General features: G+C 38.4%; 1 protein-coding gene across 3 annotated transcripts in view; it reads right to left on the reverse strand.

Annotated features, from left to right (window-relative positions):
* Positions 1–9,369: 9,369 nt before the first annotated feature.
* LOC129237240 (uncharacterized) overlaps positions 9,370–12,922 on the reverse strand; it is a 94,216-nt gene continuing 90,663 nt past the window's right edge. For all 3 annotated transcript variants that reach the window (XM_054871834.1, XM_054871832.1, XM_054871833.1), the window contains one exon: positions 9,370–9,729. In XM_054871834.1, the coding sequence (XP_054727809.1) occupies positions 9,493–9,729 (237 nt within the window). In that variant the 3' untranslated portion in view covers positions 9,370–9,492. The remainder of the gene's footprint in view (positions 9,730–12,922) is intronic.

Genomic DNA, 12,922 nt, shown 5'->3' on the forward strand with positions numbered 1-12,922 from the left:
GCACAGATACAGCCGGTTCTACTGCACCTTCATATAGATGAAATAAAATGTAAGCGACGTAGAATTGTTGTCGTTAACGTGTGAAATACTATCATTCGGGTGTAAAAAAATGTAGTATTTTTTCGGACCTTTAAAAAAAAATTTTTTTTATTTTTGTTTTCAGTTTTTCAATTTGTGATCCATTGTTAAGTAAACAATTTTTTTTTTGTGGTCATACGAGGTTCGTTCAAAAAGTTGTCAGCCTTAAAAAAATTTTCTTCACATTGACAGTGGGCACAGATATAGCCGGTTCTACCAAACGGATTTTGATGAAATAAAATGTAAATGACGTAGAATTGATGTCGTTAACATGTGAACTACGATCATTCGGGGGTAAAAAAAATTCAGTACTTTTTCGGACCTTTAAAAAAAAAGATTTTTAATTTTTGTTTTCAGTATTTAATTTTTTGATCCATTATTAAGTAAAAAAAAATATTTTTTTTTTTGGTCATACGAGGTTCGTTCGAAAAGTTGTCAGCCTTCAAAAAATGGTCTCCACATGAACAGTGGGCACAGATAAAGCCGGTTCTACTGCACCGATTTAGATGAAATAAAATTTAAATGACGTAGAATTGATGTGAATTATCGTGTGAACTACTATCGTTCGGGGAAAAAAATTTGTAGTATTTTTTTCGTAACTTTAAAGTAAGAAAAAGTGTCAAAAAACGAGTTTTCATCTTTGAACGTCCGTTATTTTGTCAAATTTTATTTTGTTTTAAAGATCGTAGTTCACACGATAACGACATTCATACTGAACAAGCACCTTTTTGTCTTTTTGATTTCAGACACCTCTGAGTCGCGCAATCCGTGTCGCCAGCGACATACCTCTGTTTGGAAGACCAATTTTTGAAAGCTGACAACTTTTTGAATGCACTTCGTATGGCTAAAAAATTTTATTTTCATTTTTTAACAATGGCTCAAAAAATAAAATCCTGAAAACAAAAATAAAAAATCTTTTTTCGTTTTCGTTTTACACGCTTCTAAAGAAACACCCAAAAAACACCATTTCAAATAAGGCGAGGCCCTTAACTTGGCACGAAAAAACGTTAACTTTGCATGTACCGCCGTTTTGGATTCTAATTCTGTGCATATTCTCTCATTATTACCAAATACTCTTTCTTATGTTGACTATAAATTGGCGGTAGGCCCTTTAAGAGCTCGCCTGCTACGATATTTGTTACAAAATTTGACGTTTTTAAGTTCGTTCATAAAATTTTGTGCAACTCGAATGTGAAGCGAATAGTGGAAGTCACAAAATTTTGTAAAAACTCAGCAGCAAAACTACGTTATTGAGCTGCGTTGCTGTCTACTGATACGTGCGCTAACTGCATTGCGATCCACTACAAAGTAGCTAAATGTAAATTATATAAAATGGAAATGTGCCGCTTATCACAGTTTTTTATAAAATAAAAAATATTGGATTAAAATGCGGAGTGTTTGAATAAAATTTGTGAATTTATTTATTTCGCCTATTTATGTTAAATGCTTATTTAAAGGCGTTCGTTTAAAAAACGCTTTAAATTTATTTGTATTTTTTCTATGGCATATATGTATGTATATTAATGATTACCTTTAATAAATATTATATGAAACTTTCATTACGACTCTACAGATTTTTAAATCGAATACTTGCCTACATAAATTAATTTATGGTACATATATTATATAAATAATATAGGACGTTGATAATTAATTTATTTTAAAAGCGATTTTGTTTCTCAGATTTCAGCAGATCACCCTCGAATAAAACTGATAGACAAAAAAAAAAAAATGCTACGGCAAAATTTTCCACGTTGTTGAGTAACAGAGGCCCAATTGCTGCGAACGGCGACGAATCGATAATTGATAGGCATCATTAACACTGGCCGATACAGCTGCGATATTTTCTTCAGTTCGCAGGAAGCGTGTTCAGTTAGGAAGCGTGTTGGAGGTTTGGTGTCCCATAATGAAAATTTGGGTCTAAATTTAGTCACAATAGCTCGAATAGCTGCTTCAGTGGGTCGATTAAACTGACCGTAAAATGGAAGAAGCGCGCGATAAACTCTCTTAACTGAACTTGCATTTTTATAATAAAATTCAATGATTTGCAAGCGTTGTTCGTTTGTAAGACGATTCATGGTTAATTTATAGCCCAAACTGAAGATGTTTGACAGTGAAACAAATCACAAAACGTGCGTCAGCTGTTTAAACCAACCGTTTAAAAAGATATTAGCTAAAAACTCATCCGTCACATCCCATCAAATCCCCAGTAATTTGTACACACCATTCACAGAGAACGTTAATGTATAGAGAAGTCTCAATGGGAAGAACGCATGGAATTTTGAGGGGTACTCGTTCCACGAAGATTTTTTTTTATATTTTTCTCCAAAAGTTAACAGCAAGATACCTAATTGCTTAAATTTAGCAGCAGTTGAGTAGAACTCGTTTGTAATCAGAAAAAAGAATGTTAACGCTGCAGGCTAACTAGAGGTGCCACTTAATATGACCACTAATAATATATGTATTTGAATTTTTTTTTTATTTACTATTTCTTTTTTCTCGTTTAATGAACGAAATTACTTCGCTCCTAGAAATATGAGCTTGAACTTATGGATGAATTTGTTTTTGTTGTGCTGTACAATATTTGAAGCTGTTCAGCGTTGCTGCGGCTAAAAGAACCATGACCACTGCGACTGCGTTTATGACTGTACAGGGTTTGACTGAAAAGTAATGAGCCTTATTTTATTTAAGCAGTTTTATTAAACCTTTTGGCTTATACAACTAATATTCTTCAAAATAGGACCCTTGAGCGTCAATACACCGCTGGTAGCGGTCCTTCCACTGCAGGAAACATTTTTTAAACTCATTCGCCGGAATCGCGTTCAATTCGGCTGTCACAGTTTTTTGGATCGCCTCGATGGAGTCGAGCTTTCTTTTCAGGCGCGGGAACAAGAAGAAATCCGGAGGGAACAGGCCTGGGCTGTAGGGAGGTTGGGGAAGCACCGTAACCCCCATCTTGGCCAATGCAGAGGAAGGCGGTGTGCGTCGGCGCAATGTCGTGATGAAGGGTTCAATTGTTGACGAGGTCAGGCCGAACCCGGGCGACGCGTTTAGCCGAAGGAGCACTTCTTTGTAAAATACCGCATTTACAGTGCTTCCTGGAGGTACAAACTCCTTGTGGACGATGCCTAGAGAGTCGAAAAAGATGATCAGCATGGTTTTGACCTGGGATTTCGATATGCGCTTCCCGGCCCTCCTTGAACGACTTGTGCCACCCTGTATTTTGATTTACTTTCGCGATTGGCATATAAAAGTAGTTGCAAAACAAAGTTAAAAATACATTTTCATCCTTTGCAAGATGCATTGCCGTACTTTTATAAAGATAATTATGATGAACCCAAAAATATTTGTGATTAAAAAAGTTAAAAACAAATATATTTTCTTCAATATTAAGTAAATCCATATTTGATGCTAAAGCTCCAAAATTGCGAAAATTTAGAGATATAAACAAAAAATTTCCTAAAACAACCAAAAATTTGTTTGTGGTTTATGGCAATTTGAACCCTCGTAATACTAGGGGAAAGTAATATTTTCTCCGCCTTTTTCCGCCTCGTGAAAATATTTCGTTTTAAAAATGTGTTTACATGCCCTTTTTACGTATTTGTTTTAGCTTATCTTTATTTATAAGAGGAGTAGGCATTTTTTGTGAATGTCATCAGACCTGCACTGCTTGTTCGATTTTCAAAAATAAGGTGTCGAATTAAAGAGCTTGATCAGAGCTATGTAATAAAGTTTTATTTTTAGAAGTTAGAACTTGATGATTCGGTGATTTTTGGAAGTTAGGGTGATTTGAAATTTGATGAAATGAATAAATGAAATGAAAATCAATAAAGTTTCAGCTGATTTGCTTACGTCAGGGGGTTTTGCCGGGAGCTTGTTTACGAGAAAACTGAGATAGTGTTGATTATATACGAAAAATCAACTACTTCGTTGCGGTCTAAAGAACGACTGATTGGACGAGTGTGGGAATACGTGGGAAAGTGGGAAGAAATCGAGCTGCATCACAGAGACGTCGGCAGCCGAAGTTGCTCGCTCAATTTTGTTTTTCACCACAGCTATTGGCCAAACCTTGTGAATCTAGCATTCTTGTGAAAAACCGACATCATGAGAGACTTCTCTTTACTCCGTAACAGTTAAACGGATTTAGATGAAATTTGGATCGTGAAAACGGATTGCCTATAACTCTGGCAAATATTCGTGAACAAAATCTACGATGAGCAGTTGCACACGATTGAATGGCTTTGAAAAGTGTTTCGATTGCGAGCGCACATTGTTCAGCCGTTCACTGCGAGATCATGACTAAGAAGTCTGTACGAATAACGAAGGTAATGCGGTCCTATCCCTGCTTATACGCTCAGCGGTTAAGGAGAACGGACACCCTGTACAATACCCACTCACAATTAGCCGTAGAGAAGAATTAAAAACCGTTTTATATCTACGGAAAAGAGCTCCTCAGGAGTATAAATAAAGTTGGAAGCAGTCTTCTTGATACTCAACTTCGCAAACGATGAGTGACTGAGAGAAGATGCTGAAATGATTCGTGGTTTTTGCATTCAAGAACCATTTGCTGTTTTCACGGAGACTCGAACTTATGTTCTCCGAATTCCGAATGGTAGTCACGCACCAATCCGTTCGGCAGAATGGGCTGCCTGAGCATACCTCTGCCTGAGGTATTATACTGTTGTAATCAATGTGCAACCCGTTTTTAGTATCCCGGCGCTTTGCTATAAATTTTGCGGAATGTACGCTTCCGCCCATCCTGCCCATGCGTTTTGATCTATACAAAGATAGACTCGCACGTCCTGTCTCCACTCTTCACTTGAGGCTAAGAGGGTTGTGATCATTGTGGTTGTAGGCGGGACCATCATTTCGTGGAGCTCCGAAATATCTGGCAGTACCTTTCCGTGACCGTAATTATTGTTTGATCATTTCTTTAACCGGAACAATCTTATTGCACCACTGGTAGCGGCGTGCTCGCCTGCAGTTCCCGCTGGATGTAGGCACAATGTCGCATATAATCCTGTCGATGACGTGATTGACATTGCACTGGTTATAAAAACAGATGCCAGTCTTTGGACCTTGTCAACTCTTTAAACCTTCACATCATTCTCGAAGGCGTTCCACCACAGACATTGCCATAATAGAGGTTCGGGCTAACTAACTACTATCGCATAGAGCCAGTGTAATATTTTGGGTTCCATTCCTATTTTTTCTCAATTGAACTGCTGCATTAGTACATAACTGTCATGGCTTTGCATAGCCAACTGCAACTGTGAGTCTCCAGTTTAGCTTCCTACCCAGCACAAGATCTGGATATTTAGGTCTTTCTATTACTCTGAGACAAACCATTCAACAATATTGGTGCTGTATATCCGCAAAAGTGATCTGAATTATTTGAAATGACAACACAATTTTTTGTTTTTAATTTTTTCGACTGGTAATTTTTTTACATTTTATTGTTAGATCGTATTTTACTCGTATATCAGTATCTTTCCATACAAATATTTTTACACTAGTAAATATGTTACATATTTATATACGTAAATGTAATTTGTATAAAGTATAAAGTAAATTTACATTTTAAATGCTGTTTTTCGTTTGCATACACCTAAATACCGTTACATATTAATATACAACTACATACAGAGGAGCAGTAAAGAGAAATGCATTATTTTCGCAATATATGAAAAAATGAGATCATTCTCTCAATTTGGCTTCAATAAACTGTATCCAGCGTTGTTGTGTAAGTGGGAACGGATGACGGAAAGAGAGATGGCGTTAGGTAGACAAAATTTCGGACTAAAAAATTTCAAAATTTCTGAGAAAGTTTTGAGATTGCTCGACTCTGTACTGTCCGAGCGCGCTTCAAAGATGGACACCAGCAAAGAGAAAATATGCCAAGACGGAAATGCAAGTCGGGCGCCTGTGAAACGTGTTTACACTACTGATGCTGTAAAAGTTGATTATGCGCGCTTTCATCATTGCATCGATTCCGATAATTTGAACGCCAAAGATGCATCACACACTGGAAGACAAGTTGATTTCTGAGCTTCAAATGGAAAAATACTAAACATCGTCGACTCCGACCGACATGTAAGCACTTTTTCGATTGTATAGGAGCTAAAGATTGCACGAAAACTCTTTTAACAGCATTTCAATAAGGCTGGCTACAAAAATAAAAGTCTCATGAGACGCATTTCTGAGATGGATGGTTGTTGGTGATAAAAAGTGAATAACATACGATAACGATAAGTAAGCCGGCGCAAATGGTAGCCTAGCCAGGATTAGGATTAGAAAGACTTTCTCGTATATTTGATGTAGTTGGCAGTCAATCATCAACTATGAGCTGCTCCCCTACGGTCTAACTCTTAAATTGGATTTGTATTGCCAGCAATTGGACCGTCTTTTTCTTCTTCTTGTTCGTCGAGAGAGGACTTTACTACTCAGTTTCCTACTTAGTCCAAAGTAGCATATGTTGGTAAGAGTGATCCTTCGCTGGATTTCCAGGCTGTCATTGTTATTGTACTAATGCTGGTTCCTAGATAAACGAAGTTTCTTACAACCTCAAAATCATAACTGTCAACAGTTACATGGGTGCCGATACGCGAGTGCGCCGACTTCTTGTTTTATTACAGGAGATACTTCGTTTGCTTGGAGGATGGTTGCGTGTGTAGAAGTCCACGCAAGTGAGGAAAGACTCTGAATTTCATCAGCAACTCAAAGCGTCAACCGCCGTCAAACGCAGCACAGTCATCGTTCATTATCCACACACTCGAAACCTACCCTCCTAACCATTCCACCACCACCTCTCCCGGCCCTCTCCTTGCATCCCATCGGTTTTTCTCTTTCACCTCACCTCCTTCACAACGAATCCGCTTATCTTCGTCCAAGTGTGCTCATTTCTTGGGCAACCATTCCAACCTACCTACCTACCCTGATTGTCATTCACTTGCGAGTGGCCAGGACGATACTTCTGTATACAGTCCAAGCAGCTCACAACTTTCGGGCTCTGCCAACATCCGTTTGAGAGCGAGCTTATGTGAGAAGGCGAAGCAACTCAGGATATCTGGTCGGATGCTGGGTTTGGGACCTGCCACGTAAAAATCCCAACGAAACAAAGCCTCAGATGAGAACTGCTTTCTCTGAATTGGACTATCTAAAAGAAGGAAATCGCTTAGGAGTGGTCAGTTTTGAGTAATAGGAGAGAAATTATGTTCCATAAGGATAAAGTGGGAGTGCGAAGAGTTCATCCACCTTAAAGCGATGCACATCTGTTACATTCTATGGTAAGTGATTTTGTTGGTAGAACATTCGTCTCAAGAGAAGTTTGTGAAAATATGCTGCCGCGGTTGTTTGTCAATGGAGACGAGGGCCCTATGAGAGAGCCATAATGGGATTATTTTCAAGGCAGCAACAAGTTAAGGAGATAAGTTGAGGATAACGCCAGAAGCGCGAAGAGTTCGGCAGTTCGGTTGGGAGGCTCTTATGTATCCATCTTACAGTGATGAACCTCTGTTGCTGTTTCTGGTGAATGATTTTTTCGGTGCAACATTCGTATGAAGAGAAGTTTGTGAAAATCGACCTTCTCGGTTGAGAGAGACATAATGGGATTATTTTCAAGGCAGCCACAAGTTATAGAGCAATAGATTGTGAAAATCGACTACCTTGGTTGTTTGTCATTAAGAGCGAGGGTTACTATGAGAGAGGCACAATAAGGTTGTCTTCAGGCAGCTACAAGTTAGGCAGATAAGTTTAGGATAACGCCAAAAGCGCGAAGAGTTCGGTTGGTAGGCTCTTATGTATCCATCTTACAGTGATGAACCTCTGTTGCTGTTTCTGGTGAATGATTTTTTCGGTGCAACATTCGTCTCAAGAGAAGTTTGTGAAAATCTATTACTTCAGTTCTTTGCCTACAAGGACAGGGCTCCCTATGAGAGAAGCATAATGGGACTTTCTTGTGCTAACCGGCGCCAGTTGGACACATCAAGTAAAACCAAGTTCTTCTGCACCAGATCTTTAGAACGTAGAGGAGGCCTTCCTCTTTCTCTGCTACCAGCAGCTGGTACCGCATCGAATACTTTCAGAGCCGGAGCTCATTACCCTTGTCTTGTGGATTGGACTGATTCATCCGACAATATTTTGGATAGGAGCCGATGCATTAACCTTAGTGCCGTATTTGAATAGCTCAGTCCGTCGGCTCTCTGTTTTTTAGCCGCGCTATCGCTATTCTATTGAAAATCTATTGCCTCAGTTCTTCGCCTATAAGGACAACCCTCGTCCTGAGAGGGTGAGAATGGCAACACGTTGCAGAAAAAATAGTGCAATCGTACCATTTCCACGACGCTAGATAAAGCCTTCATGGTCAAGCAAAAATAATGCATTTCGTTTTACTATTCCTTATACATCCTTAAAAACTACGAAATGATTTAAAGATAAATAAGTAGTACCTCCGACTAGATGGTGTTCAGGAATATTTACAATGAATCGCAATGAGCTTAGCCTAGGATTTCATACGTTGTGATTTGCATTTTTCTTTTTTTCAAATTTAAAATAACTTCAAATGGAATAACATTAAAGCAATTTTTAGACAAAAAGTTATAAAATGTATTAATGACATCCAGTTTTTTTGTTTTTGAAAACTTGCGTTCACCTATAAAAAGTCGTTACGTATAAAACTTAGATTTAATATACTGTAAATAGGTATTTGCTTAAAAATATATTTTGCATACAATATGTAGCGCTTAGCTTTTGCTTAAAGTACAATTTAAATACGCATTAAGGGCTCGGATACCCTAAATTCTCTCTCGAAAGATTTCACACACACACACACACACACAAGTGCCACTTAAGTTGAATGCAGCTCAGCAGTACGAAAATTTTATTTATTTGCCTGTAAAAAGAGGCATTTGACTCGAAAGTATTTACTGAGATAATCGCAGGCGCGATGTGAGAAAATGTTGCCTAGCAGACAACAACAAGAAAAGCAACAATGTGTAGAAAGATCCGATTTAACGAAATCAACAGTCATAGTTAGGGAAACATTAGTGAAAAGCGAATAATGCAAAAATTTCGAATTTAATCCTTAAAAGCTTTTCTTTTCAATGAAACTCTATAATTCTATTGAAAGAAAAAGAAATTAGTTTAGTTATTCTATCGATGTCTTCGTCGAGCTTAAAGTAGCTATTAAAAACCGGCTGGCAGTACTTGCGCTTATGACAGACTACCACAAAGCAATCAGCTGCTAATTCATAAATTTGTGTATTATTATTTTAATTTTTTTTCTTGTTTTGCTTTTGTTTTTTTTTTCTTCTTTGTTTTGCTGCAAAGTCGTCGATCTCTTTAGTTTCTCTCTCCGTAAAGCTAATTACAAGCTGCTCTACGCGCCAACAGCTTGGCTTTCCCGAAGTTGCAAAGTCAAATATGCAGTGCCGCCCCGTGCGTTGCTGGTGCCTCTTTAACATTGGTGTCCGCGGAGGAGTTGCTCGTGGTGGCAGCTGTGGGCGCATTCGGTGATATCTGTTGTTCCTTGCACTGTTCCATATTGACAATGACACAGTCATAGGGTGGCGGCGGAATTTCATGCTTCACAACCGTGTCATAGCTGGGCGGCAGGGTGTCTACAATGCGCAATATATCGTTTTGGGTGTTGATCTGTGGACAGAAAGAGGTTGGGGAAAGTTTGAGTACACAGAGAGTGAGAAAAATATAACATAGCAGAGAAATAAGAGAGAGAGAGAGAGCGTCAGAAAATGGCCATGATATGTTTGAAAGTAAAAGTTAATTTGTTTTTATTATTTTAAATATTACATATAAGGTTGTCAAAAAAGTCTTGCGGTATTTTTATTGAATTTTCAATTGTTCATAAAATTAGTTATAATACTGCGATTTAAGTCAAATATGCGCCGTTTTGTTCGATGACGAGTTCCCAACGAGATGCCAACTTCATAATGTCTCTCTTATAGAAGCTCGCTTCCCTATTGTCAAAAAACTCGGAGAGCCAATTTTCACAGGACTCTCTTGTGGACAACTTCCGACTATCAAGCTCGTTCGCCATGGACAGAAATAGGTGGTAATCACTTGGTGCGAGATCCGGACTATACGGTGGATGCAAAAGAACCTTTCATCCGAGCTCCCGGATCTTCTGGCGCGTCACCAAAGATGTGTGTGGCCTGGCGTTGTCCTGATGGAAGACAATTCGGTCTCTGTTGGTCAAAGATGGCCTCTTCTGCATGAGTGCTGCATTCAAGCGGTCCAGTTGTTGGCAGTACAGGTCCGAATTGAGCGTTTGCCCATAGGGGAGCAGCTCATAGTGGATGATTCCCTGCCAATCCCACCAAACACACAGAAGAACCTTCCTGGCCGTCAATCCAGGCTTGGCCACCGTCTGGGCAGCTTCACCGCTTTTCGACCACGACCGTTTGCGCTTCACGTTGTCGTAAGTGACTCATTTTTCATCGCCAGTCACCATCCGCTTCAAAAACGGGTCGATTTTGTTGCGATTCAGAAGCGATTCGCATGCATCCATACGGGCAAAAATGTTTTTTTGCGTCAAGTCGTGTGGCACCCATACATCGAGCTTCTTTTTGAATCCAAGCTTCTTCAAATGGTTTATAACGGTTTGATAACTCATGCCCAGCTCTTGGCCGATGCTACGGCTGCTACTATGCCGGTCTCTTTCGATCAATTCAGCGATTTTATCGCAATTTTCGACGACAGGACTTCCGGACCGTGGCGCATCTTCGATCACCTCTGCACCAGAACGAAAACGTTGAAACCATCGTTGTGCGGTGGAAATGGAAACTGTATCGGGTCCATAAACTGCACAAATTTTATTGGCAGCATGAGATGCATTTTTGCCTTTATCGTAGTAGTACTGTAAAATATGCCGTATTTTCTCTTTATTTTGCTCCATGTTTGCGAGGCTATAACTCACGAACGACTAAAAGCAAACAACAATTAATCAAACATGTGTTAGCACGTAAAAAGAGCTTTCCAAAAAGCTCTAGTGTGAACCAATGCGACGAATACAACTAGAACTACGCGCTTGCAAAGGCAAGCTTGCGGAAATACCGCAAGACTTTTTTGACAACCTTAATATATATATTTTTTTCTAATATTTTAAATATTATTTATCTTTTTTTTTTAAATATTAGTACTAAGAAACGCAAACTATTGAATGCTCTTTAACCCTTAAATGCACGCTGTTATTCGCACTCCGCGAACTGTAAACTCATTTTCATAACCACTTACTTAAGGAATCCCGATGGTGTAGAGGTAGAAAATTTTAATTTTTGCAATTAAAAAAAAATGAAAATTTAAATTTCATATTTTTTAGGCTTTTTATTTAACTTCTTTTACATAAAAAAATAAAAAAAAAGTAAAATTTTTTTTTTGAATTATCAAATATACAGTGGCTCAAATATTTAATCGTACATACTCACTGTTCATCATTGGAACATAATTTCGGAACCGTAAGTTAATTAAATTTCGAAAAAAAAAAAATGTCATTTAATTGGAATCTACTGCATTTATTCACATAAATAAATTGTATACACATTCAATATTTTTATACTGACAAATAGAAATAAACAAAACATAGAACTCATGTCCAAAAGAATAATCCTAAAAACATTTAATGTCCTTAAAATATAAAGCAAAACTCTTTATCAGTATTTAGAGGCTAATCATTTGGCTTTATGATAGAATTTAAACGTCTTTGGCTCTGAAAGTATTCGATGTAGTACCAGCTGGTGGTAGCAGAGGAAGAGGAAGGCCTCACGCAAAAAAAAAAGCAGCAGGCTAATTGAGGTGTGCCAGACGTTTCAGCTTGTTATTGGCTGTTCAATCTTCCCCCACAAGCAAAACCATAAATATACCTGGACTTCACGCAGTGGGACGAGTCATAACCAAATATACCATATTTGCGTGAGTCGAAAGTGGAGAGGCTCGCTACTTGATGCCAGGAATAGACGGGGAGCCGACTTAGACAGTGACCATGAACTAATTTGCTGAAATGCAGCAAGAAAACCAACACGTCAGAAAATAAATGACTAGCGCCTTTCGCGAGAAGCTGCTCACTAACCAGAACAACGAAGATTGGGAAACTACAAATGTCACGCTCAGGCAAATCGTTCGAGAGAAAATTGGCACAGTAAAAGCCACCAATATCAAACCATAGATCTCTGATACTATCATACTTGGGAAGAAGCTGAAGTTCAGCAAAGTCGCGGGCAAAGATGGCATACAGATAAAACCATTGATCGGCGACCCGAAAATTTCAGTGGCAATCCATTATTCCCACATCACTGCCGTCTAGGACAATGAAAAGCTGTAAAAGGCATCATCGTGAAGCTGCCTAAGCAAGGCGATTTACGTGACTGCGTCAAATGGCGATGAACGCAGGGTTATTCAACGCCATCTACAAAATTCTATAAAAAATATAGGCAATATCGTAAACTCCGGTTGGAGCGTAGGGCCAGTGTATAATACCTTAAAATAATGGAATAACAAAGTTATAAATTCGGTAGCAACTTTCATGCGGGCACTCTTGTTTTTTGGATTAAAAAAGTGTTTTTTCTGGTATTTCACCCGTTATGTTTTTAAGGTATGTTTTTTCAACAACTTTTTTATCACAAACTCTTTATTAATATTTTCCTTCAACATTTTAAAAAGCTCTGCGGCTGATTTGAAATTATAATTTTTTAACTTCCTTTAAAATTATGCGTCTTCCCGATCATTAAGTTTTTTTCCTTGGCCAAGACGATTTTTATTTGCAATCGAAGAGTCACTTTTGTGTCGTCTTATTATGTATTGCACTGTAGAATGAGTTGTGTTCATTAAATTA

Source organism: Anastrepha obliqua, chromosome 2 (assembly GCF_027943255.1).
Source record: "Anastrepha obliqua isolate idAnaObli1 chromosome 2, idAnaObli1_1.0, whole genome shotgun sequence".
Classification (NCBI taxonomy): Eukaryota; Metazoa; Arthropoda; class Insecta; order Diptera; family Tephritidae; genus Anastrepha; species Anastrepha obliqua.